This window comes from Ceraceosorus guamensis, assembly GCF_003144195.1.
Source record: "Ceraceosorus guamensis strain MCA 4658 unplaced genomic scaffold IE81scaffold_30, whole genome shotgun sequence".
In the NCBI taxonomy this organism is placed as follows: domain Eukaryota; kingdom Fungi; phylum Basidiomycota; class Exobasidiomycetes; order Ceraceosorales; family Ceraceosoraceae; genus Ceraceosorus; species Ceraceosorus guamensis.
In genome coordinates, this window is record NW_020290025.1 from 152825 (window position 1) to 174097 (window position 21273).

General features: G+C 55.8%; 6 protein-coding genes across 6 annotated transcripts; 2 read left to right on the forward strand and 4 right to left on the reverse strand.

Annotated features, from left to right (window-relative positions):
• Positions 1 to 171: 171 nt before the first annotated feature.
• Positions 172 to 3001, reverse strand: IE81DRAFT_347492 (hypothetical protein; the record flags this gene model as incomplete). Its single annotated transcript, XM_025516156.1, has 11 exons — positions 172 to 537; positions 616 to 645; positions 720 to 848; positions 925 to 966; positions 1024 to 1119; positions 1196 to 1816; positions 1889 to 1967; positions 2127 to 2315; positions 2382 to 2507; positions 2566 to 2827; positions 2899 to 3001. 11 exons carry the CDS (start codon positions 2999 to 3001, stop codon positions 172 to 174), a joined length of 2043 nt encoding a protein of 680 aa, XP_025369552.1.
• Positions 3002 to 3150: 149 nt separating this feature from the next.
• Positions 3151 to 4586, reverse strand: IE81DRAFT_347493 (hypothetical protein; the record flags this gene model as incomplete). The annotated part of the gene is made up of 5 exons (XM_025516157.1): positions 3151 to 3250; positions 3311 to 3423; positions 3493 to 3990; positions 4059 to 4119; positions 4207 to 4586. 5 exons carry the CDS (start codon positions 4584 to 4586, stop codon positions 3151 to 3153), a joined length of 1152 nt encoding a protein of 383 aa, XP_025369553.1.
• Positions 4587 to 5199: 613 nt separating this feature from the next.
• On the forward strand, positions 5200 to 9006 carry IE81DRAFT_323551 (hypothetical protein). Its single transcript, XM_025513979.1, has 3 exons — positions 5200 to 6196; positions 6258 to 7676; positions 7736 to 9006. The coding sequence occupies exons 1-3, from the start codon at positions 5382 to 5384 to the stop codon at positions 8802 to 8804; spliced, it is 3303 nt and encodes a 1100-aa protein (XP_025369554.1). The 5' UTR covers positions 5200 to 5381; the 3' UTR covers positions 8805 to 9006.
• Positions 9007 to 11462: 2456 nt separating this feature from the next.
• IE81DRAFT_347495 (hypothetical protein) lies at positions 11463 to 16813 on the forward strand (the record flags this gene model as incomplete). Its single annotated transcript, XM_025516158.1, has 2 exons — positions 11463 to 13676; positions 13751 to 16813. The coding sequence occupies 2 exons, from the start codon at positions 11463 to 11465 to the stop codon at positions 16811 to 16813; spliced, it is 5277 nt and encodes a 1758-aa protein (XP_025369555.1).
• A 119-nt stretch (positions 16814 to 16932) lies between these two features.
• Positions 16933 to 17942, reverse strand: IE81DRAFT_135480 (hypothetical protein). Its single transcript, XM_025510301.1, has 4 exons — positions 17770 to 17942; positions 17557 to 17679; positions 17122 to 17370; positions 16933 to 16936 (listed from the first exon to the last, which is right to left on the reverse strand). The coding sequence occupies exons 1-3, from the start codon at positions 17822 to 17824 to the stop codon at positions 17237 to 17239; spliced, it is 312 nt and encodes a 103-aa protein (XP_025369556.1). The 5' UTR covers positions 17825 to 17942; the 3' UTR covers positions 16933 to 16936; positions 17122 to 17236.
• Positions 17943 to 19452: 1510 nt separating this feature from the next.
• Positions 19453 to 20900, reverse strand: IE81DRAFT_290358 (WD40 repeat-like protein; the record flags this gene model as incomplete). Its single annotated transcript, XM_025511846.1, has 3 exons — positions 19453 to 20057; positions 20142 to 20452; positions 20524 to 20900. The coding sequence occupies 3 exons, from the start codon at positions 20898 to 20900 to the stop codon at positions 19453 to 19455; spliced, it is 1293 nt and encodes a 430-aa protein (XP_025369557.1).
• Positions 20901 to 21273: the final 373 nt, after the last annotated feature.

Consider the following 21273-nt stretch of genomic DNA (forward strand, 5'->3'; position numbering starts at 1 on the left):
CCAACAAATGGAGTGCTCGTCTTGATGGGCTTCGCTCGTCGCTGGCTTGCTCATCGCAATTTGTTGGAATCGTAAGGTTGCTCTGATCTTCTGTGCTGATGCATGTTTTAGCCATCGTTCTTCGAGTCCGATCTATTGGCTGGCTGCGCTGGTCTTGAGTGCTGCAGTCTTTCATGGACGGCGCCTAATGCTTGAGCGCAAGGGGTACTGTGATTGTGTTCTCCTAAGCGTCGAGGCTTGACTAGACGTGGTGCGAACGTTCATGCTCTCATCCGGTCCGACAGTGTCCGTCATGTAAGTGTCATCGTTGGTAGCATTATCGCTAGTCACGGACGCCTGAGAAGAATGAGGGGACGACAAGGGACTAGAAGGTGGCATTTTGGTGCCGCTAATGACAGCGTGCTGAGTGTTTCCCGAAGTAAGGATCGCTGTCTTTGACCGTTGGAAGTTTCCAGCAGATGGAGCACTTAGAGGCGCTGGGGCGACGGCTGTTTGTTGAGTCGCAGTGCTCGAAATATCTGCGGCGCGCTCAGCTCGCTGCGTGAAGAGATCAGCGTAGTATGGGCGTGAGACTGCTTTCTCATACCGAGCGCGAAATGAGTTTCTGGACCTCACAGTTGGAGTCACCAGGCTGTGAGCCGCCGTCTGAGAATGGGCAGGCTAGACTGAACTTCAGCGTCCGAATACCTGGAGAGCGAAACACGATGCAAGATACGTACTCTCTGGCCAGCGGCCTCCGCATCATCGGATGGTGGTAGATCGATCTGGCGGCGTTGCATTTCTGGATCGTGCCATTGGCCTGAGGCAGTGGAGGCGCCAGCGGCAGAAGCTCCCATTCTGCGCTGGTTCTGGACGAGCGACGACACAGAAACATCACCGATGGCATCAAAGCGATCCACAAACATCAAACAAGCCCGCACGTACCTCGCTCAGCTTCTTGATCAGGGTCTTATTCTCATTTTGGACCTGAAGCAAAGACCTACGTCAGTGTCAAGGACACAGCGGGCGCTTGTAGCTACTTACCCTTTTAAGCTCGTTGTCTTTCTTCGCCGTTTCTTTCGCGTGTTGTTCATCCAAATTCTTCGTGATTTGTATCATGAAGTCCGCCTCATATGCCGTCTGCGATGAGAGACAGGGGAGAGCGGGTTTGAGTTCCGTACAAAGTCCCGATCGAGTTGACAGAAGATATACTGACGATACGACCAGCGTAATATCGGTCAGGAAAGCTTTCTTGAGTCATGGACTCCACTGCTGCATGGGATTGACGAAGGATCAAGGCACCAGAATGAGTGCAAAGATCAACATCTTGATCCAAGGTCGTCTCAAAGCCGCCAGCTGCAGGAGCCTGTGGTTGGCCCGATCCCGAAAGCGCCTCCATGGTGGCGGCCATTTGATTTGCTAGACGTGTGCGGTCTGCATCGAGCTGTGCCGCTCGCCCCTGGCACTCTTTGAGTTCTTCGCGGACTGCAGTGAGCTGGGACTGCGCTTGCTCCAGTTTGTCCTCCATCATTTTTGTGCGCTCTGATGCCTCTGCGACGCGCTGGTTCTGCACGTCCGCTAATTGTCGCCTCTCATCCTCTGCTGTCTTGGCGCAGGCAAGCTGAGCTTCCATTTCAGTAGCTTTGAGCGCTGACTCCTGGAGTTCAGAGCGCAGCGATTCGAGGTTCGCATGGAGCTGGGCTTGAGCTTGTTGCTGCAAGATGACCTCTTTCTGGCTTTCCGCGGCTTCGTTCTTTGCTTCGTCCATGGCCTGGATGGCTGCATTGCAGTCTTCTCGAAAACGAGACGAAATTTGGCGCTCATTCTCCAGCGACGCCTGCCGACCATGGAGTCGTCACCAAGATGTCGACAAGTGGAATTGAAGAACAGGGAGACAAGCCTCACTCACGACTTGATGCATGCTCTCGGAGCTGCGGGCTACCAAGACTTGTTCCTGAATGTTCAACTCCCCTTGAAGATTCTGAATCCTTATGTATCGTTAGCGCAGATCCACGGCGTTGAGCCAAAGAGTACGCACTGCAATTTGAACGGCCTGTTCGCCTAATTCTCGCTGCGCGGCCGCTAGACTGCGGGACCATGGTGGTGTGAAATTGATGCTTGCAAGGTTGGAATCAATTTCAACTCACCTGCTCTGCGAGACCTTGAGGCCGTTGTCGCTTGCTTCAAGCTTCTCACGCAAGGTGCTCTCTTGCCTCGTCAGAGCCTCGACTCTTTGCTGGGCGTCTGACAGTGCTGCGTTAAGCAGCGCACACTCCGATCCCGACGTCTTCAGCTTCTCCTGAGATGATGCGAGCTCTACAAGAACAGCGTTGAGGCTATACAAGGTCATCGTGATGAGTAGTCCGCGTTCGGCTTAGCAACTGGCTTTTTGCGGTACGCACCGCTCCTCGACGGCCTTGGCCTCATCTCGAGAAACGCTCAGATACTGCTCGCATGCTCGCATGTCTTTGAGGACGCCCGCAATTTCGTCTGAGAGTTTGCTCTGATCAGCGACAAGGGCTTTGAGACTGCATGGAGCATGATGGTCAACGAAACATTTCGACAACTGTGGATTGAACACCTCACTGTTGATCTTTTTCCTCGCATTGCATCTCCCAAGTGCCACATTGGGCCTGTATCCCTTCCATGCGCGTCGTCATGACCGCCAAACGCTGTTGCTCTTGATGTAGTTCGTCCAAAACGCTCTCTTTCGATCTGACTTGCTCGGCCAGGGATTTGTGCTGGTTGTCGAGGTCTTCTCGAACCGCCTTGAGCTGATCCACGAGGTCAGCCTTATCGTACAAAGCGTTCTTGGCCTTCTCTTGTTCTTGAGCGAGCATCTTCTCCACTGTAGCGCAGGAGGCAACGGTGCATTAGCTAGCTGGTTGCTACCAAATTCAGATCGTACATCGCTCTCACATAGGTTCATTTGGGCTGGAGCATCCTTGCAAGCCTCCAATCCTCTCTTGAGCTTTTGGAACGCTGCCCACAGACCTTCCAAGGCAGCTTTGGTCCTTGTCATAAGCTTCAATTTTGCCTAAATCAAGACATACAACGCAACGCCGCTGCTGCCCACCTGCTTGTTCGGACCGGGCCTCTGAATTGCACTTTGCCCCTTCGACAAGGCGCTACACCCGAAGGAAGACGGCGGTGTCAGCCGTGGCCATCAGGTTAAGTCGGTTTCATAGTGTACAAGCTCGCCCTTAGGTCTCGCATGAGGTCTGACTGCTCCGCACGCAATTTTCCTGCATCATGCATTGCTGCCTCGGCTCTGGACAGGAGCAGAGATCAGAGCGCTAGCATGTATGCTGTGAGTATCTTGTCAACGCACTCTTTAGATAGCCGCGAGGCTCTCGCCAGCATGGTCCTAAGCCCAGAATTTTCGTCTGTAAGAAGTGCTTTTGCTGCTGCGAGCTCTTGCTGCGACGTTTGTAGTAGACATTTCTACCGTAAATTGGCTCAAAAGGCAGGTGAGCAAAAACCAGCTGTTGCACGACCCCTCTCAACACGCACGAGCTCGATGCAGTCTGCTTCCAGAGCCGCTTTTTCTGTTTCAACACGTTCGACAGCATCCACGGCGAGGGACTTCGGATGAGCTACTCTCTGGGGCATCGTGGTGCCGGCTTCTGGCACAGGTCTTGCTAGAAGCACCTGAGACTGTGATGGCACCTTCAAAGGTGTCGCAGCCGAAGTGTGGACATTATCGTCCTCAGGACGACAAGCTCGACCTCGCGAAGCCTGGTTTCGTGCAGCAGGCACAGCCTCCTCTTGAGCCGAGTGCGACGCTCGCTGAAGGCGTGATGCTGTGCTGTTGACCGCAGTCTGGCTATTATGCTGTTTTCGAGTGACCGGAGCAGGTGGCGTGCGCACATGCTCCACATTGGACTGGGCATCGCATACTCCAGTGTCGCGAGAGGCTGCACAATTTTTTGCTCGCTTCGAATCATTGCGCAGGTCATCTGTTGCGCTGGCATGGGAGAAAGTGAGCTCCGATCTGTTTGATGCACGAGTCTGTGAGATCGCCAAAGCAAAACGGTGAGCACGCTGACGGCATGCGCGGAAATTTCTGATCACACTACCTCGCAAGGCTTAGCGGACCCGCAGGCAGCCGCCTGTTGTCGTTTCCAAATGCTCATGACACTGTCGAAGCGTTGACGTCAGCAGGGTTAGCATCCACGCTTCGAATGGGCAGGCTCATGTTATCTTTTTTTTTTTTGGCCAGCTTACTGCGTCGTCGACGTGTCGCTGTGCTCGGCGGGACCTCTATTCGACGATGTGGATTTGCTGGGGCCAAAGGTTTGACTGTAGGATCTTTTGGGACTCATTTGCCCGCTTATAACCAGACCGAGGTCGATGTTTGGTGATTGTATGCTTTTCTCGCCCGCTACCCCTCTGCGGTGAACGGCAGGAGAGCGTGCTACATTGACCGAGGCGTGGTCGTTGACACTGCTGGCCATCATATTTTCGATGCTCGCCAGGAAGTGAGAGTCAGCAGCAAACCAATCCGAGGTGTGGCCGTGAGCAGCTACCTCGCTGAGACGAGCCTTGTCACTCCCTTGCGGCTTGGAAGCGGCAAGGCACGCGCCATCTTCATTCACTGCCGCCATCGTCAAGCTGAAGAGAGCAATCAGGAAGCGAAGACGAACAGTATAGAAGCAGATTTGATCAAGCCGAGGTGAGTCTGTGATGGTGTAGAAGATGGGGCATATCCCAGCATTCATGACAATCTTGAATGTACTACTAAGATTCTTGACTTTCGATTCTCGTGGGGACTCAGACTTGATGAAGGTGAATCTTTAATCACAATTTTGATTCACAAACGAGAATTGAATTCAATTCAAGATTCAATGTGATTGAAGACTGGCGTTAACCTCGAATATTCACCGACACGTTACCGGACCGCCTTCAAGTCCAATAGTCGCGCGTGGCAAGAGAGCGGCAGCAGTCACATGTCACTCAACTATAGTCTTGAAGTTTTGAGTTGAGTCTATCGTCACATACGTGTGATTCCATATTCACGATTCGTGATCGCGAGCATGTTGGGTTGCGGCCAACCATAGTCAAAGGTGTGCTCATGCATGCACGGCGGCACTTCACCCGTGCGAGAATTTTCCGTATCAGCGTAGTTCGCATTGTATGCCGAACGCGCGACGCGCCCTCGGGATCCTGCATGGATGCATGTGCGGTAGAGTGAGGAAGCGATCGAGCCCTCATCCTCGGCCATACTCGACAACGAGGTAGTCAATACGAGGGACCATCCCACCCTCTTCTACACACCTCAGGTCTCGAGGAATGGAAGGCTTAGCATCCGCGTGCTGTGCCGTAGTCCCTCACTGCTCTTACCATCGTTATTGCGGCGACCCACCGCGCGAGCACTCTCACTTCGCTCCCCCGCAGCTGGAATGTCCGCTCCGCTGTCGAGCGCTCAGGCCCATGCGGGCAACTTATTCGCACCACCGGGCGCCGAGGAGAACGGCATAGTGGCTGACTCTGACCAAGGACATCTCGAAGTCCAGCAAGATGCCGAGCACGAGCAGGCAGACATTGCTCACGATGCGAACGCCGAGCAAATGGAGGTGAACGGCGCGTCCTACGATCCAGACGGCCTGGAAGCAGGCCCACAGGACGAGACAGCGTACTACAACGACGGTACAACAGAGCGACCCCCTGAAGAGCACATCGGTGGCGTGGATACCGAAAACGGTGTGGAGCATCCAGAGGCTCATGAGACTGCTGATTTCTCCTTCGTGCATGGCGAGGATCAGTCGATGGACGATGCCGCTGAAGCCGGAGCTGCTGTAGAGCATGTTCCTTCTCACACCGATCAGGAAGCTGATGCGGCTGCCACTGCTGCTGCCGCTGCCGCCGCTGCGATGGCTGCTATGGAAAGGTCCCTTCAAGACTCCTCAGTTGGTGGCGCAGGACCAAGTGAAGACGCCAAACCCTCTCCACGCAAGGCGAAGCGGGCTCGACCCTCTGGCAAAATCACTCGGCATAGACCGATCACCTCCTGTTTGGAATGTCGAGCCCGGAAGCAAAAATGCGATCGTCAGCGGCCTCGTTGTGGTGGCTGTCCGGAGGGGACGTCATGCACCTATGTAGGCGATTCCCAGGGCGAGGCGGCTGCAACAGCAGCTAGCCCCGCTTCAAAACTACGAGTCGAAGAGATCAGAAGGCGCGAAGAGGAAGCCGAGATGCAGAAGAGGCAGAATTCGAAGTGAGTAGCGAGGCCTACATTCTTGTGCACTCCGTCCTAACTTCGACTTCCCGATCTCCAGACGGCCAAGGAACAGCAGAAAATCTGGGCATTTGGACGAGGAGGAGACAGCGCTCTCATCTCTTCCTAACGCAACAACGGCCTCCAATAGTCGCCAAGCGCTGATTGCTCGGACCTCTGCTCTGGGAAGGCGGAAATCACTCGACTTCGATGTCCGCGTCAGAGCTTCGCGTTCAGCAGCGGTGGCAGGGGTGTTGTTCTCGTGTCTGCCAAATGCAGCGCCGAGCGGTCTCACTACTTCTGCTCTTCGCCTGCCTCGACCAGAAGCCGCTGGGCCTTTCCTAGATGCATACCGGGCCAACGTTGAGCCTCTGTGCAACGCAGTCATCGTCGACCTGAACCGACCTCGAATTGTGGCGTTCCTTAGATGGTGGCACTCGGACCCTGACAGTCTACCTGCCGACCCACCCTTGGTGCCTTTGGTTTTGGTGCTGCTGGCACTAGCTTCCCAGGCTCGCCGAACCACCGGCGCAGCGGGCTCTTTCGACGAAGGGCTCGAAGATTGCGACAGTGAAGCCAAACTCTTGGAAGTCGCGGGCAAATGTATCGATGCGCTTCAGATTGGCTGTCCCAGCAACTGGTCTAGCGCGTTCTCTGCGCCCTTGGATTTGGTCAGGGCCAGCATGCTTCGCGGGCTATATCATTTGGCCGAGCTCCATCTTCAATTCGCCTCTTCTTGCTTCGCCACGACCGTCCGATTCGCTCATGCCGCTGGTCTTCATAGAGACGCCAGACATTGGAAAACGATGGGTAAAGAAGAGTCGCAGGCGAGGAGAAACATGTGGTACTCATGCGTCATGCTGGAAGTACTAAGTAGTCATCGTCTCAACATGCCATGCACGATCACAGCCGACAGCTTTGACACCGAGCTACCCCTTGATCACGGAGGATTATGGAACCTGTACGCTCGCGCTGAGAAGCTGCAAGCATCTGCCGCTCAGCATTCCAACGGTGCTGGTGCAAATAGTGCAAGCCTAGTCAGGCCTTCTCGTACCAACTTTGACTTTCATTCGGCTCGATACGACCTTGTGCGTCTCTTGGTGATACACGGCGCTCACCCTTCGCGTGCTGAAAGCTCGGATACTACAGCATCAAAGATCGCCGGAGTACTTCAAGAGTGGAGAACTCGCTTGCCACCTACAGTAGAGCAATTCTTGCACCAAGATGACGGTGGGCCGCTTGCCGGAGCGGGTAGCGCGGAAGAGCTCGATGCCGCCGAGCAGGATGGAGGCGAGACCGATTACGTCAGCGCGGCAGGTCTCGTCGAGAGAAAGCACACTGCTTACTTTCAGCGCGTGATGCTCCGGCTCACCCGATTGCAGACAACGATGGCAATTCATCGACCTCAATTTGACGCAGCCGGATCTTGGACCACACCGGGCGATGCACAAAATGCTCTGTCCCAATGCCTCGATGCTGCGTGAGTGGTAGCGCACGCGATTCAGCAAGACTTTCACTTACCAGCCTTTTCCCCCGCAGTCAACGCATCGTATATCTTGTGTGGACGTTCTTCTTGGGAGACCCAACGCCGCCCTTTGTCTTCTACCACGCGGCCTCCCATCCGCTGTTCCAAGCTGCTGTTGTCCTCAGCGTACAGAGCGCTCTCTGCGCTGACTCGGACCCCGACGCCGCAGCCTTCCGCAATTTGACCCGGCCGATCATCGACCGGGCTGTGGAGGCTTTCGACTCCCTATCGTCCCGTCCCGGATTACGCAACGTCGCGGAGCAGGCAGCCCGCTACGCTTCGACTCTGCGCGAGATGGATGCGCTTCAACTTCAGCATCAAGCCGCTATCGCGTCAGCAGAGCCAGGAGCCAAGCTTGAAGCACCGCTAGCCAACGGTGCGTCAAAGCGGGCGGCCATGGGTGCATTATCGTCACCGGGCATTGTGGTTGAGGGCAATAGCACGGGCCAAGGCTATCCCGAGCCGAGCACTAGTGCGACTGGCTACGCGCCACTATCCAATCCGTCGCAAGCTCATTCGGTCGACCCTCTAGCATCCGCAAACTCGTATCCAGAAGGTAGTGCCGAAGCCGCGCAAGCCAGTCAGGCGGCTCTTGAAGCTGCCTTATTCGATGACCAATGGTGGCAGTCATTTGAGACCAGTCATACTGCTCAGCCAGGAGTGAATCAATCTTCGTCATCTTACACTTTCCCCACGAATGGCGGCGGTCGCGAAGCCTCCTCTAATCATCAGCAGTCGGGACATCAGCAACAGCAACAGCAGGCTACTGGGCTTGAACTCTTGGCAAGTCAGGTGGAAAGCTCGCCTCGGGCTCCCCACGTTGCACCATGGGATCCCGAGGCTGGCGTCTCAGCTGCGAGTGCTGAGCAGCCCACCGACGCGACTATTCAACCAGAGCAGTGGCAGCAAGGTAGCGATAGTGCAGCAGGCTCGCAACTCTCTGGCTGGCAACACACTTCTGGCTTGTTAGAAGGCAATCCTGCTCCAGCGCCCAATCTTGCAGTCGGAAGCTCGTTGAGGGACTGGCAGGCTTCCTGGCGCTCGCTCGAAGCTCTCGTGGAACAGATTCTAGCTGCAAATTAACATTCATGGTGATGCTTTGTACGCGCTGTGCGCGCCGTGCACACCATTTTCCTCGCCTGTAAGAAATCTCTGGGAAGCTCTACTTTAAACTACTTTCACACCTCTACGTTTCTTCAGCCCTTTGTTTCTTGCTTCTTGTTGTAGCAAATAATGTGATGAGTGGGTGGCACCTGGTTGCAATCAAGCGAAACAATGGAACATCTGTATCGAGCTTGGGGCTACTCTGTCAGCGCGGCGCACTGCCTGCCTTTTGACTTTGCCTGGTGGACATGTGCTGACATCCAGGATCCCGTCGGTGGACCTGCTGCTCAAGAGCGACGAGAACAGCAAGTATGGACTCAGCTTGCTGTGGCAGTGTGGTCGCTTGTCTGGCGTCTTGACGGGAGCGCTGCTATCTATTAGAGCTACTACCGAACTGAAAGCTTTCGCGATAGTCGAGAGAGTCAGAGTGTCGAGAATGTTTGTAAAAGCCGTGGCGTTCACAGCGCACGCCTGATCTCGGACGCGCACCAGCACCAGGTCGATTCCTGACCACGCGCATTCACGACAGCACAGCGATATCGTTCATCGACTCACGACTCTTCCGGCCGTGGGCCTGCATCGCCATGCAAGTCGGATCCGAGACCACGAGGTCCGCATCGGACGTGCAGCACGCGCGCAGGACCGCCGCGCGAGCAAGCATTGACAGAATAAGGCTCGCGCGCACAGCAGCAGCATCCCCCCCAGCAAACGCGCGACGCTTGGCCGCGTCCAGAAGGCGGGGCTGCTGGCTGTGCGTAGCTGCGTGCTCTCGGCGGAGTAGGGAAAAGCGACCATGTGATCGGTTGCCTTGGTGCATGAGATGGACAGCCACGAGTCTTTCATTGTGCCAGCAAAGCAACCAAGACTCAAATCGCCACGTTTCCCGACCTGCCGTCGTGGGTAGGTACCCAGCTGTCTGGGTATATGGAAATGCATACCCAAGAGAATGCTGAAAGAACGGTCGAGTCGTTCGGCTCGTCTGATTCGCGGTCTGCTGAATGGACACCAAAGCCTCACTTGGCGAGAACTTGCCTGAACCTCGGGGCAAAAGCAGGCACGGAGAACGCGGCTAAAGGGCCCCAACTCTTTCCGCGTGCGTCTGGTCGGGCTAGAAATCTCGAATCGCGCTATGAAGGTCGACGCGTAAGACCCGCACTCACAATCTTGAATCAAGAATGAGGCGAACGAGTCGTGCTCACTGGCGGGCTCACGCTGATATGACTTTGTAAGCACTCACACTGAAGTGCTCGAAAGGACCGCGCATCCTTCGGTCGCGAAGGTTGCGCACCACATCCGAATCCTTTGAAGTCTCGCATATAGGAGCTTTCAGTCAGAGTCTGCTTCCGTATCGATCGATTGGTGTGAAATTTGGATTGCGCAACCACCTCGGATTGCTGCCGCTGCAGGCTGAATGAGGCGCAATTTAAGCAGCCTGCGCGTTCATGCACGCCATCCAAACTCGGGGTTAGAAAGGGGACTTCAGGACAAACTCAATAATAATTTTCGTCGTCTAAATGAGCAGTCAAGAGTGAAAGGGTTTTCGAGACGAGACATCTTTACACCCCAATATTGCTCTGATTTGAGCAGCAACAGGCATGAAGCGAGCGCTCTCTCAGCTAAGGAGAAGGACTAATCAAGAGTTGCGATTCAGATCGCGAATCGAGAATCACGAATGTTGAATCCGGAAGCGTGGCTGGCTATGCTGTATGTCTAGGCGCCGAAGCGCTTTCAAAGGAGCGTCGCCCGTGCTGCGCATAAATACTGGGTGCATGCTGGGTGGAGCTTCGCAAGCATCAGTGCCTGCCTGCTGCATGATGGCTGTATACCCACGGCAGTTCCTATACACGAACCACTAACCCGACAGCGTGGAGCGTGCATATATGTCAATGGTGAATAGGTACCGGTACAGACAAAGTCGTGGGCACCGCACCGCACAGTTCCTAGCGCATCCCTCCAATTGTCATCGAGATCCCAACATCGTTGTGAGGGTGGCTTCGATCACCTCTCGACAAAGCGCGATGGACGCCGCCCTTTGACTTTTTGCATCTACCTCGGCATCACCGCGCCAGTCGCACCTGCACGCTTCCGCAGTCCAACAACCCGCCCTACCGCTTGGGTGCTCTGGAGCAGGCGACAAGCAATCCACCAAGGACCAGAGGCTGAGGTGCATCTGCTGGCACCTGTACCACGCACAGCGCTACCTCTTTTCACTCGACCTGACAAGGGTGACTAGAAAGAGAAGCGCAGGGCTCGACAGGTCTGCTTTGTCCGCTTGCGTCACAGCGCTCTCATCAACTCCAGTCCCTTCGGACGGCAGGCAAATCACATTTTATACTACAACGACGACTGTGTAGGCGCTCCTCATATTATCAGAACGTCCCGCTGCACTGTTGAAGCCCTTTACCTATGGAGAGGCATGTCGGCACGAGCTCTTGGATATGCACAATCAAGCCTCATCGCCCACACCAACCTACCAATCGACCACTTCGCACACCTCTGCCTCGTCTCATTGCACAGCAGATCCTTCTGCGGTAGCTCTTGCCTGTCAAGGCCGCTGCCGTCACTCATTCAGTAGTGAGGACTCCATCTACTTGCGCTTGAGGGTGCTGCAGGCTAGCTTCCGCGCCCTGTGCGGCCATGAGCTGGTCGGGAGCTGATGCGCCCAGCTGGAGGCAACCTAGACCGCCACCATCGACCTCCTTGAACTCCAGACCAGAGCAGACCACCTCAGTGGCTGCTCCTCAAACGATAAATGGAGCTAGCGCATCTCGCAGTAGGCCTTCTGAGTCACATACTAGCGTGACTGGAGAGGTGCCTCATGGCATGCCCGCCTCTCACAGCCCAACGAAGGCGGGCTGGAGGTTCAAAGACAGGGGCGGGCATAAGGACAGTGACAATTGGCGGGCACATCCCTCCCCATCCCGGCTAGGCTTGGCGTCGGAATCAGCTAATTCCTTGGGTGATTCGGCAGGCGTCGGTGTTGGCTCTCCACCTAAGGCAAGGCAACCACGCCTTGGTCCTCCTGTAGGGTCAGCTGCACCTGCCACACCCCTGAATCCGCTTTTGATACGCGGCGAGACCTCCGGACCACAATCAGGGAGCGCATCTGAAGCTAGGGTCAGACCTCTTGCCCATCCTTCTTTGACGCCTCGCTTGGGGGGCGAGAATTGGGCTCTGACACCTAGCAGCTCTTTGCCGAGCCTGCCAGGCAGTCCGCGAACTCGTAGCTTAGAGAATAGCGTAGAGTCGCTCAAGGGTCCTGATAGCACGAGCTCTTCAGTCAAAGGTGGCGATGGCAGGCCGAACGTCATGCTGTCCAATGGACCGACTCCCGACGCGCGCCCTCCTTCGAGAAACTTGGAGGCTGCTCGCGCGCAATTGCAGCAGCGCACAGAGGCAGCGTCTTCAGCACTGGGTGGAAAAGACCCAAACGCTGTTTCTGCCTTTGGATACTCCTACTTACCGCGTCAAGGTTCTTCTACGCAGTCACCCAAGGGATCACTCCTCTCGCTTGCTAACGAATCTGCATCCAACTTCTCCTTTGTGCATCCCTCAAGCTCCGTTGCCCCCTCAGCACAGCTATCATTGCTATCCCCTCGAGCTCCGCAGATTGCGACTCCACCCCTCGGAGCGGCCCGGCGCGGCTCCACTACTTCCAACAACTCGCCCACCTCGGCTCTGAATGGAAGACCAAGCCCAAACTCGGTGCTTCATTCTCGTCATTCTTCTGGCGCCATGCCAGATGGCACGTACTCGCCAGCGGGCACAACGTATTCCACGTCTTCGCACAGTAACGATGCTCAGCCCCGACGCTTGTACCGGCCTCCACATTTGCGCAATCGCAGCTCGGCTCATAGTCTTCGTCCGACGGTCGCTCACTATGACCGCGTCCGCACTCCAAGCCTAAGGGGACAATCGCGCTCGCCAGAGCCGGGCTTGGCGTCGAGCAGATCTGGTAGTCGTCCCCCCAGCACCATACCGCTCAGTCCAATCAGCAACCTATCGGAGTCCATGGGTGGTCTCGACGTTGTCAGTCGTCGTCGGATGGGCAGCATAGGCAGCTTCTCTCGACTCACAGGTGCGGACACAAATAGTGATCAGAGACCCTCGGATTCGCTCACCCTAGGAGACATTCTCGCCACCCGACTGGCCCAGACAGGCTTCGAAGACTCAGAGATAGCCCCCTCGCATCCTGCGGATTTGACCATTGTCGGTCCCGCTGCACCGAACAGCGAGCATGAGGACGAGGAAGCCGATGACGTCAGCTTGAATGCTGAAGATATGATGGCCATGAGCGAGCGAAGTATCACGGACAGATACTGCTTCTCGCGCGATCCCAGCTCTTCTCACGCCCTTCCACCGGTCGACATCTTTGAAATTGGCGATCGCTTGGGACCCGGCATGCTCCATGACGGTCAGCGCATTAGGATAGCAGAAACGAGTGATGGTTTCCGGGCTCAATCTCGCGACGTTACGGGAAGCCAGCTCGAGGTTGTACGCAAGCTCGGGGAAGGCTCATATGCTACTGTGTACCTCGTGGAGGAGGTTGCTCCGCTTCCTTTACGCGAGGTGGAAAACGAGGACGCTGCTGACTTCAGCAATGACAAGGAGTATTCGGGACTTTCGAGAAGCATTCCCATCAAAACGAGCGCTCCTGCGCAGCCTCAGGATCCCGAAGACGACACTTACAGCCGGACGCTGCGTGCCAGCGACCTTGTTGCGGAAGGCAGACTGCGTCCGCGAGAACACGCAGATCCTCTTGAGCATCCTGTGCTGGGGCGGCAATTCGCCCTCAAATGCCTATGCAAGCGCGATCTCAACGAGGAGAGTCTGGAAATTCAGCGGCTAGAGGTAAGGAATCGTGGATGGCAGAGCTCGTAAATTTCACGGTCCACTCACGTTGGATTCCTTCCCTTGACATGCAGGCCACAATTCACCAATCCATTCCTCCTCATCCGCACATTGTGACTTTGTACCGCACTTACGAGACGGACGACTGGCTGTTTCTCGTCTTGGAATACTGTCCCGGTCAAGATCTATTCTACTGGCTGGAGCAAGCTCACGATCAGGACACCTACAACCACGAGGGTCCGTCGTCCGAGCGTTCCGCCGACGGAACTTACGACCTGAGAGTCCTTACTGACAGATTGGGAGAATCTTCGGAGGAGTCAAGCTTCGGACACCTGGATGGGACTCCGCCTTCTCCTTCATTACTAGCATCGACAGCTGGCCAGCAGCTGTTGTCACGTCGGCGTTTGCGCCTGGTCAGCAGAATGTTTGGTCAGATGTGCGATGCAGTCCAATTCTGTCATGACAGAGGCATCAGCCATCGCGATCTCAAGCCAGAAAACTTTATCGTTGAGGACAGGAGAGAGTCAGCGTCTCAGGATGAGACTCAGAGCAAAGATGGGGGCTTTGATGGGCGGCGAAGCTTGTCCCGCTCACGGAGCACGACGAGTTTGCGCAGCTCCATAGGTTCGAGAGCCGATGCCGATGCACGTATCATCGTCAAATTGACGGACTTTGGCCTAGCTGTTGCGCAGGAGAGATGCGTCGACTTTGATTGCGGGAGCAAGCCGTACATGGCTTACGAATGTCACAACAACGTCGCCGATTGGTACGACCCAATGCAAGCAGACACTTGGTCACTTGGAATTGTGCTGCTTAATCTCCTCTTCCATCGCAGCCCTTTTGGTGAACCGTCTCCGCAGGGTGATCCTGCCTTTGCCTCCTTCTGTTACGATCCAGTCGCGTTTCTGACGCAGGCTTTCGAAGGCCTGACTGTTCAGGTCGCGGAGTACGTGTCGGACAACGTGCTTTGCGACGTCACCAATCCCAAACGAGACGGATCACCGCGCCGGCGCGTGACGCCCCGAGAGCTTGGCATATGGGCACTGAAGCTGCCAGAGATGCTGTCGGCGGACAAGCGCGAGCATGGACGTTCACCTGGAGCGCGGACAGATTTGACCTCCCCTTTGGAACACTCGCGGAGTCCCCTCAATTCTGGAGCTGCTTCCCTTTTCGGCTCGCCATGGGCTACCCCATCTGGAGGCCCTTCGCTTTCGATTCACGAGAGTCTGGATGCCAACGGTTATGGTTTCTATCCGTCCCTCTTCCCTGAATATCCAAGCAACCAAGATTCGAGCAGCTTTCGCGATCAACGCCCTCAGTCTGTCCGAACACCATCTGTGATAGGGACCCCAGAGTCACTGCCATCGCCCACTTTCTCGCCGCCAAGACGGACTCTGCGCCTTCCATCTGTTTCTGAAGGCAGTCCACTTGCACGCGAAGCGGCCAGCGCAGCGGATGCCGCTCGGCCTAGGTCGCCAGCAGCAATACCACTGAAATCTGCAGAGACCGCAAATTCCGGCCCCCAGAGCCCTACTCAACTCGAGCTGCAGGTCGGGTCGCCCGAGTCGCCCGAAGATAGCAAGTCTGCGGTCAGCAAAGAAGTTCAGAGTGATGAGCTTCATTCAGAGAAGACGGATGCCGCACAGGCCGCACACGGCGAAGGAGCACATGACAGTAACGTAGAGTCGTTGAGGCCCGTGACTGCAAGTAATCCGAAAAGAAGGAAAAGGGGAGCACGCAAGGGCCGCACGGCCGCGAAGTTGGAAAAGCAGCAACATCTCAAGAGATCTCAATCTGCCGAGAATCTGGCAAGCGGACCCGCGCAAGGCGAGCCACATCCTCGCGATGCGCTGCTGGCTGAGCTTGCTGCTGCCTCGCAGACTCTGGCGCGCGAGATGAGTCGCAACGTCAAAAAATCACAGACAGAGGACGCATCTAGTGCTCCACAGCACATGGGAGCGGGGCGACCCTCAGCTGCTGCTCGCAGCACACTTGCAAGTCGTGCTGCTCAGCATTTGCCACCGTCCTTGACAGATTTGGCGGCTCGTCCAAATCCGCCCATGTTCTTGGACAAAGTGGTGGACTCACCTGGATTAGACGCGGCCAGCGTGTACTCGAGCGTGGGCAGTCGCGCCAGCACAGCGTACACCAACTTCAGCTGGAACGATCGCGCTCGTCCTTTCTCTACGCTGAGCACAAGTACCCGCATGACTGACCAGTCCGACAGTCCAGCTGAGTCGGAGCGTCATCTGGCCAAAGACGATGACTTTGGCAGTGGAGCGCAGTGGGATTCCGCGGCCGCCCGAAGAGATCGCATCAACGCAGAGCGCGGTAGTAATGTTGCATCAACATCGCAGAGAGGCGGTCACGTCCCCTTTGTCGAAGATGCGAGAAAGTCCGAGCCATCCTCGTGGCGGGATCGGAATCCTTCCACAGCTTCTGTGGACACAACTAGTTCGGCCTCGTCTCTCATGTCAGACGCTCCAAGCAGCATCTATTCCACAACATCGGCACCTGCGGCGATTTTGGGATCTAGACGCTCCACTGGTAGCAATAGGCCTCCGTCCCGGAGCCTGCTAGGTATGACTGCCGGCCTTGATCCCATCGCAGAGAGGAAGCGCGGCGAGAAGGCGGCAGAAGCCACCGCTGCCCGCTTGCAGCCAGCGATGGATGCATCCTATCTCCCTGCCATTTTTGGCGCCAATCCCAAGGCGGCGAAGCCCAAAGAGAGGCGCAAAGAAAGCGGGAGCAATGGCCGCCAGCCTTCTTCAATGACTTCACAGCCATACAGCTCGCCGTCTATCGACGACCGCTCCGGATATGCCGCAAATTTTGCACCGAACGTATCATCCAGATTGAGACCATCGCAGGACAGCTATACCCGTCCACCGCCTTTACGTCCTGCCCCTGCACCGGTCTCATCCCACGGCAACGCGAACGGGTCTGATGTCGACAGGCTGGTCAATACGAGAGGTGTCTCATCTGTTGCTTCGACAACCGCAGTGACCCCGATGACGACATCAGCCTCATACTCGACGCCATCTTTCGACGCAGCGCAATCTACGCAATCCCCCCCTCAGAACATCGTCAAGAGCGGCATGTCACGATTCTTTTCGGTGCGGAACCGCAACGGCTGATGCGCGCCTCGTGAGACTGCTGATTCCTCGCTTCGAATGCCGCGAAGGTCGAACAGCGTAGATCAATGCCACATCCCACCCCTACTTCCCTTTTGACGTTCTCCGCAAATGTATAGTAAGCCACTAGCTCCAGACGGAATTAAGGCAAGTCAGCAATGTTAATGCAGAGGTTGAACCCACCCGCGCAGCCTCAGGTCTACTGATCGAAAGGAGAATCTGGCGATTCTTGACCATGGCGACGAACTTTGCCAGCCACAGAGCAGCATGTATGGACTGTGCCATAGGCTAAATACAGACATTCCACGCACCTATAGTGAGTTTTCATCATGTCAAGCGCAGCGTGCATCGCGAAAGAGATTGAATCACATTCGTGTGTCGGTGACGTGAATCATCGTATCAGAATACAGGAAGACACCACATGATTTAAGTGGGCTTATTGGCAGCGCGCTGAGCGTCACCTGCCTCCTTGCGGGCGTTGCCAGCAATCTGCTCGGTCTTGTCGCCAGTGACGGCGCCCTTGACGCTTTGGATGTATCCGCCGACGGAGTCAGTGGCGCCTGAGGGATCGCAAAAGGGCACCAAAGGTGAGCATTCTGATATTGCCACTCAGCAGTGATGAGCAGGCACCCATGTGTGAACATCCACGCAAGCTTCCTGACTCCACTGGAGGGTGGAGCTTGGTGTTGCCGGACAAGTTTATCGCCCTTCTAATCGCTCCGCGCCTTCGACAGGGAAAGACTCACCCTCGGCGTACTCCTTGGCTTGAGCTGCCTTTTGCTCAGCCTCGCCCTCAGTGCGGGTCTGGGCACCGGATGCCTTCCAGTCGTTGGAGCCGGTGAGGTTTCCTATCTGTTCAGTGACAGTGCCTGCGAGGAATGCAAGAATACACAACGCTCAATCAGTGCCGGGCTCCTCGTTTCCCGCGGCCGGAGTGCGAAGCTACTCGAAAGACGCACCTTGCACCTGCTTGATACCTCCGGAGAGTTGGCTTGGCTGGTTGGTGTCCGACATGATGAGAAGTTGTTTGATGTGTTAGTGGCTTAAGTAGCTAGCAATTCTGTTTTTCTCTCGTAGATGTGGTTGGAGACAAACAAAGCCCTGGCGAGCGAGTGATGCCTCAGGTATATATAGTTTTCTCGTCTCGGTACGTGGAAAGAGAGGATCAAAGCACACGTTTGCTTGCTTTACGCTAGCTGCCCTCGGGCACGTCATCGTAACGTGCCATTACGCACAGCCCCAGAGCATCTGCTACATAGCTACAGCTTGCTCAATCAGGAGAACAGCAAACAGCGGCAGCGTATCTGCGGATGGAATTTGGGAGCAGCATTCACGAGTCGTGAGTGACGAGCTGCTGATGCGTGTGTGAGTGTGTGAGTGTGCCCCTGCATGGCTGCTAAGACGGGGGTCCAGCTGCACAAGCATGGCATGGATCACAGTCACGTCTGAGTCGTGAGTGTGAGTGGGCTGCATCATCAGCAGCGTGCCCACAAGCGGATTGTGGCTCGTGCATGCACGGCTGAGCCTGATGATGATTCTGGACCCCCATCACGCTCCGTCCGCCTTATGACGTCATGCAGAATGAGAAGTTTGCTGAGCGCGCCTGCGTAGCCTGGGCCACACGTACGCGTACGCACATACAGCCAGCACACACAGCAGCAGCCATGCATCTGCAAGCAGCTCAGCAGCCGCGGCCACTCAGCATTTTCCTCGCTCATTCACGATTTACCGCTCTGATCGATCATCAATAATCACTCGACTGGTGACTCACACACTGAATAGCGTCGTGTGTGTGATGTGAGCGATCCGAGTCGAATACGACCCATCTCGTAGCTAGACAATCACCAACACAACGAATCTGAACTCGTGAAATGATGATGGAATGGGTGCTGAGCTCAGATCACATCGAGCATGCGTGCATCATTCACAATCGTGAATATCAGTTGTTCTAGAAGTCCGGCTTATTCCTTCGCCGCGGGCCATCTATGGAAGGCGAGACCCGATCATCAAAAAGCCGAAGCACGGCGAAGCGGCCGAGTGCCAGCTAGGTGGCTGCGGACCATGATCGAGTCAAATTGTTGTGACTGTCTGCGATGAACGTGAGAAGAGCTGGGTCACAGCCACACCCCTACCCACCTATACCGGCGAGTCTCCTATCGCGAGGTTGAGGACGGCGGGGATCGAATCCACAAGCCTGTTTCACACCCTAGATGCGCTGCGACCAGCCACAGAGCTTAAAACGCATGCTTGCGAATCATGACCGACGTGCAACGAAGCATCACCGTACACGATTCGTATTTCACGTTCTGTTGTGCGGTGAGGACGCTTGCGCAGCGCCGAGATGTTTGCATGCTCAATATGATGATGTACGCATCATCTTCATGCTCATCGCCGAGCTACGCGAACGAATTCGTGACGAATGTTCGAGTCCCGCCTCTGGAAGGATCTCGAATCTCATCCATGTCGTGGTTCATTGTGACGATCGAGGCTCACGTGCGGCCAGTCGTTTACTGACAAGCTCACACGCACATGTCATCACCTCACTCCGCTTCATTCAGCGTGAATCGCGTAGGTCATGTTCGCAAAGCGGAGGCGTATGCTGCGTCTACAATTCGTGTGGAGTGTACAATATGCAAGCAAGGTTAGGCAACTCGAATGGAAGCTACGCCCTTCGTGAGCGCTCCAACGGACGAGGGTGCAGGAACGGTAAAGATGCACAAACGTCCATCCACACCGCTTGTACTGATCGCGCTGGCATTGTCCGCTGAGCCAGAGTAAACTCGCACGCTGGTGATGGTGTTCTGGTGGGTCGTATGCAGCTCTCCATCAGCTCCGACACCACTTCCCACGATGGCGCCCAATTGCCCCGCGACACCGCTTCCATTGCCCCCGCCAGTAACAGATGTTGCTGTACTGACACCACGAGCATCGGCAGACTTGAAGCGATTGAATGCCTCGTTGTTCAGTCGACCAGGTCCACCGACGCCAGATGGCTTGGGAGGCGGTGGGGGAGGCGCTTTGCCCCCGGCAACTGCTGCACTGTCAAGAGACTTGGCAAGACGCCATCCAGAAGTGACGTCGCCAGTGAACAGAACAGGCTGGCAATCGTGACCGGCAGCGACAAAGGACGTGAGCGAGACGAAGCGCAAAGACACGTAGGGCAGAGTTGGACTTCTGATCACGTGGACTGCATGGGGAGGTGCTCCAGGTGCCGAAGGATGAGCGATGGTCACGGAGGAGTCGTGAGCTGCGCGAGGAGAAGCACGAGTGCTGTATGGTCAGCATCAGTCGTGTCGAACAAATGGAGAGCATTTGAGCGCAGATGACTCACCCACGAAAGCGAGCGAATCTCCATCTGGCGAGAAGCTGACATCGTGAACCCACCCGCCAGCAGGCGCCGCAAATTCTGCGCAGACCGTGCCGAAGGGCAGCCTCTCTCCCCACACAGAAGCTGCAGGTTTGTCGTCCACGCCCTTGATGAAGGCGCTGAAGACTCTCGCGCGAGCGTCAGCACTGCCAGCCGCAAGCAGTACGTTGTTGGGATGCCAATCCAGAGACAGTACAGTAGATCGCAGCGGCTTGCGGATGTGCTTAGCTACCCACCAGTCGTTGTCAGCTTCGAATGAGCAGATAGAAATGATTCTGCGTCACATCGAGATCCCAGTCAGCCTGAACGCTTTCATCGCAGTGGCATCGTGCAAGCCTTGACTCACCTAGCACCACTTGCTACGGCGAATTTGTCTTCCTTTGGGCTCCACCTCACAAATGTTGCCGCTCTATTGAGTCTGAGCAACACCAGCGTGGGTTTCCAGACCTGCTTTCCATTCTCATCATTACCCAGACTCCAAACATATGCGTTCCTGTCCTGAGAGCAAGTCACAAGACGGTTCGATAGCGGAGCCCAATCGATGCTAGTGACTATCTTGTCGTGCTCCGTCAAGGTGCTGGTCAGGGTCCAATTGCTGCCCGTCAACGAGTAGATCTGCACCTCGTTGGAGTTGGGGCATACAGCCACTTGCGAACGGTCTGCATTGAAGGCGTGAGCGGTCAAGGGACCGAAAGAAAGATGATGCACAATGGGGGCAGACATGATGGCGAGTGAGCGAGATCTCGAGGACTAGCAGTCTACTCGAGCGAGTAAAGGCTGACGTTGGGTGTGAGGGACGAGGTCGGAGCAGACGTCAATGCTAGCTGTGATGTGACTTGGAGTTACGTACATGGCTTGAGCGCAACATGGCGCCCGTTGCGCGCCCTGCACAGTTGTCATGGCCACGTGGCTTGGCCCGTATAGCGGTCCCTTAATTATTGGTGCAGGTTCATCTCGCCGATTTCACCTTTCCTCGCGGCTCACCCGCACCCCAGCCCGGTGACGCCTTTTGGATTCTCGCCCATCCATTCCTGTCAGTCACCTCTTCTGCTTGGTCCGCCTTGTCTTCGAAGCCAGATTCCCGGGACGTACACCT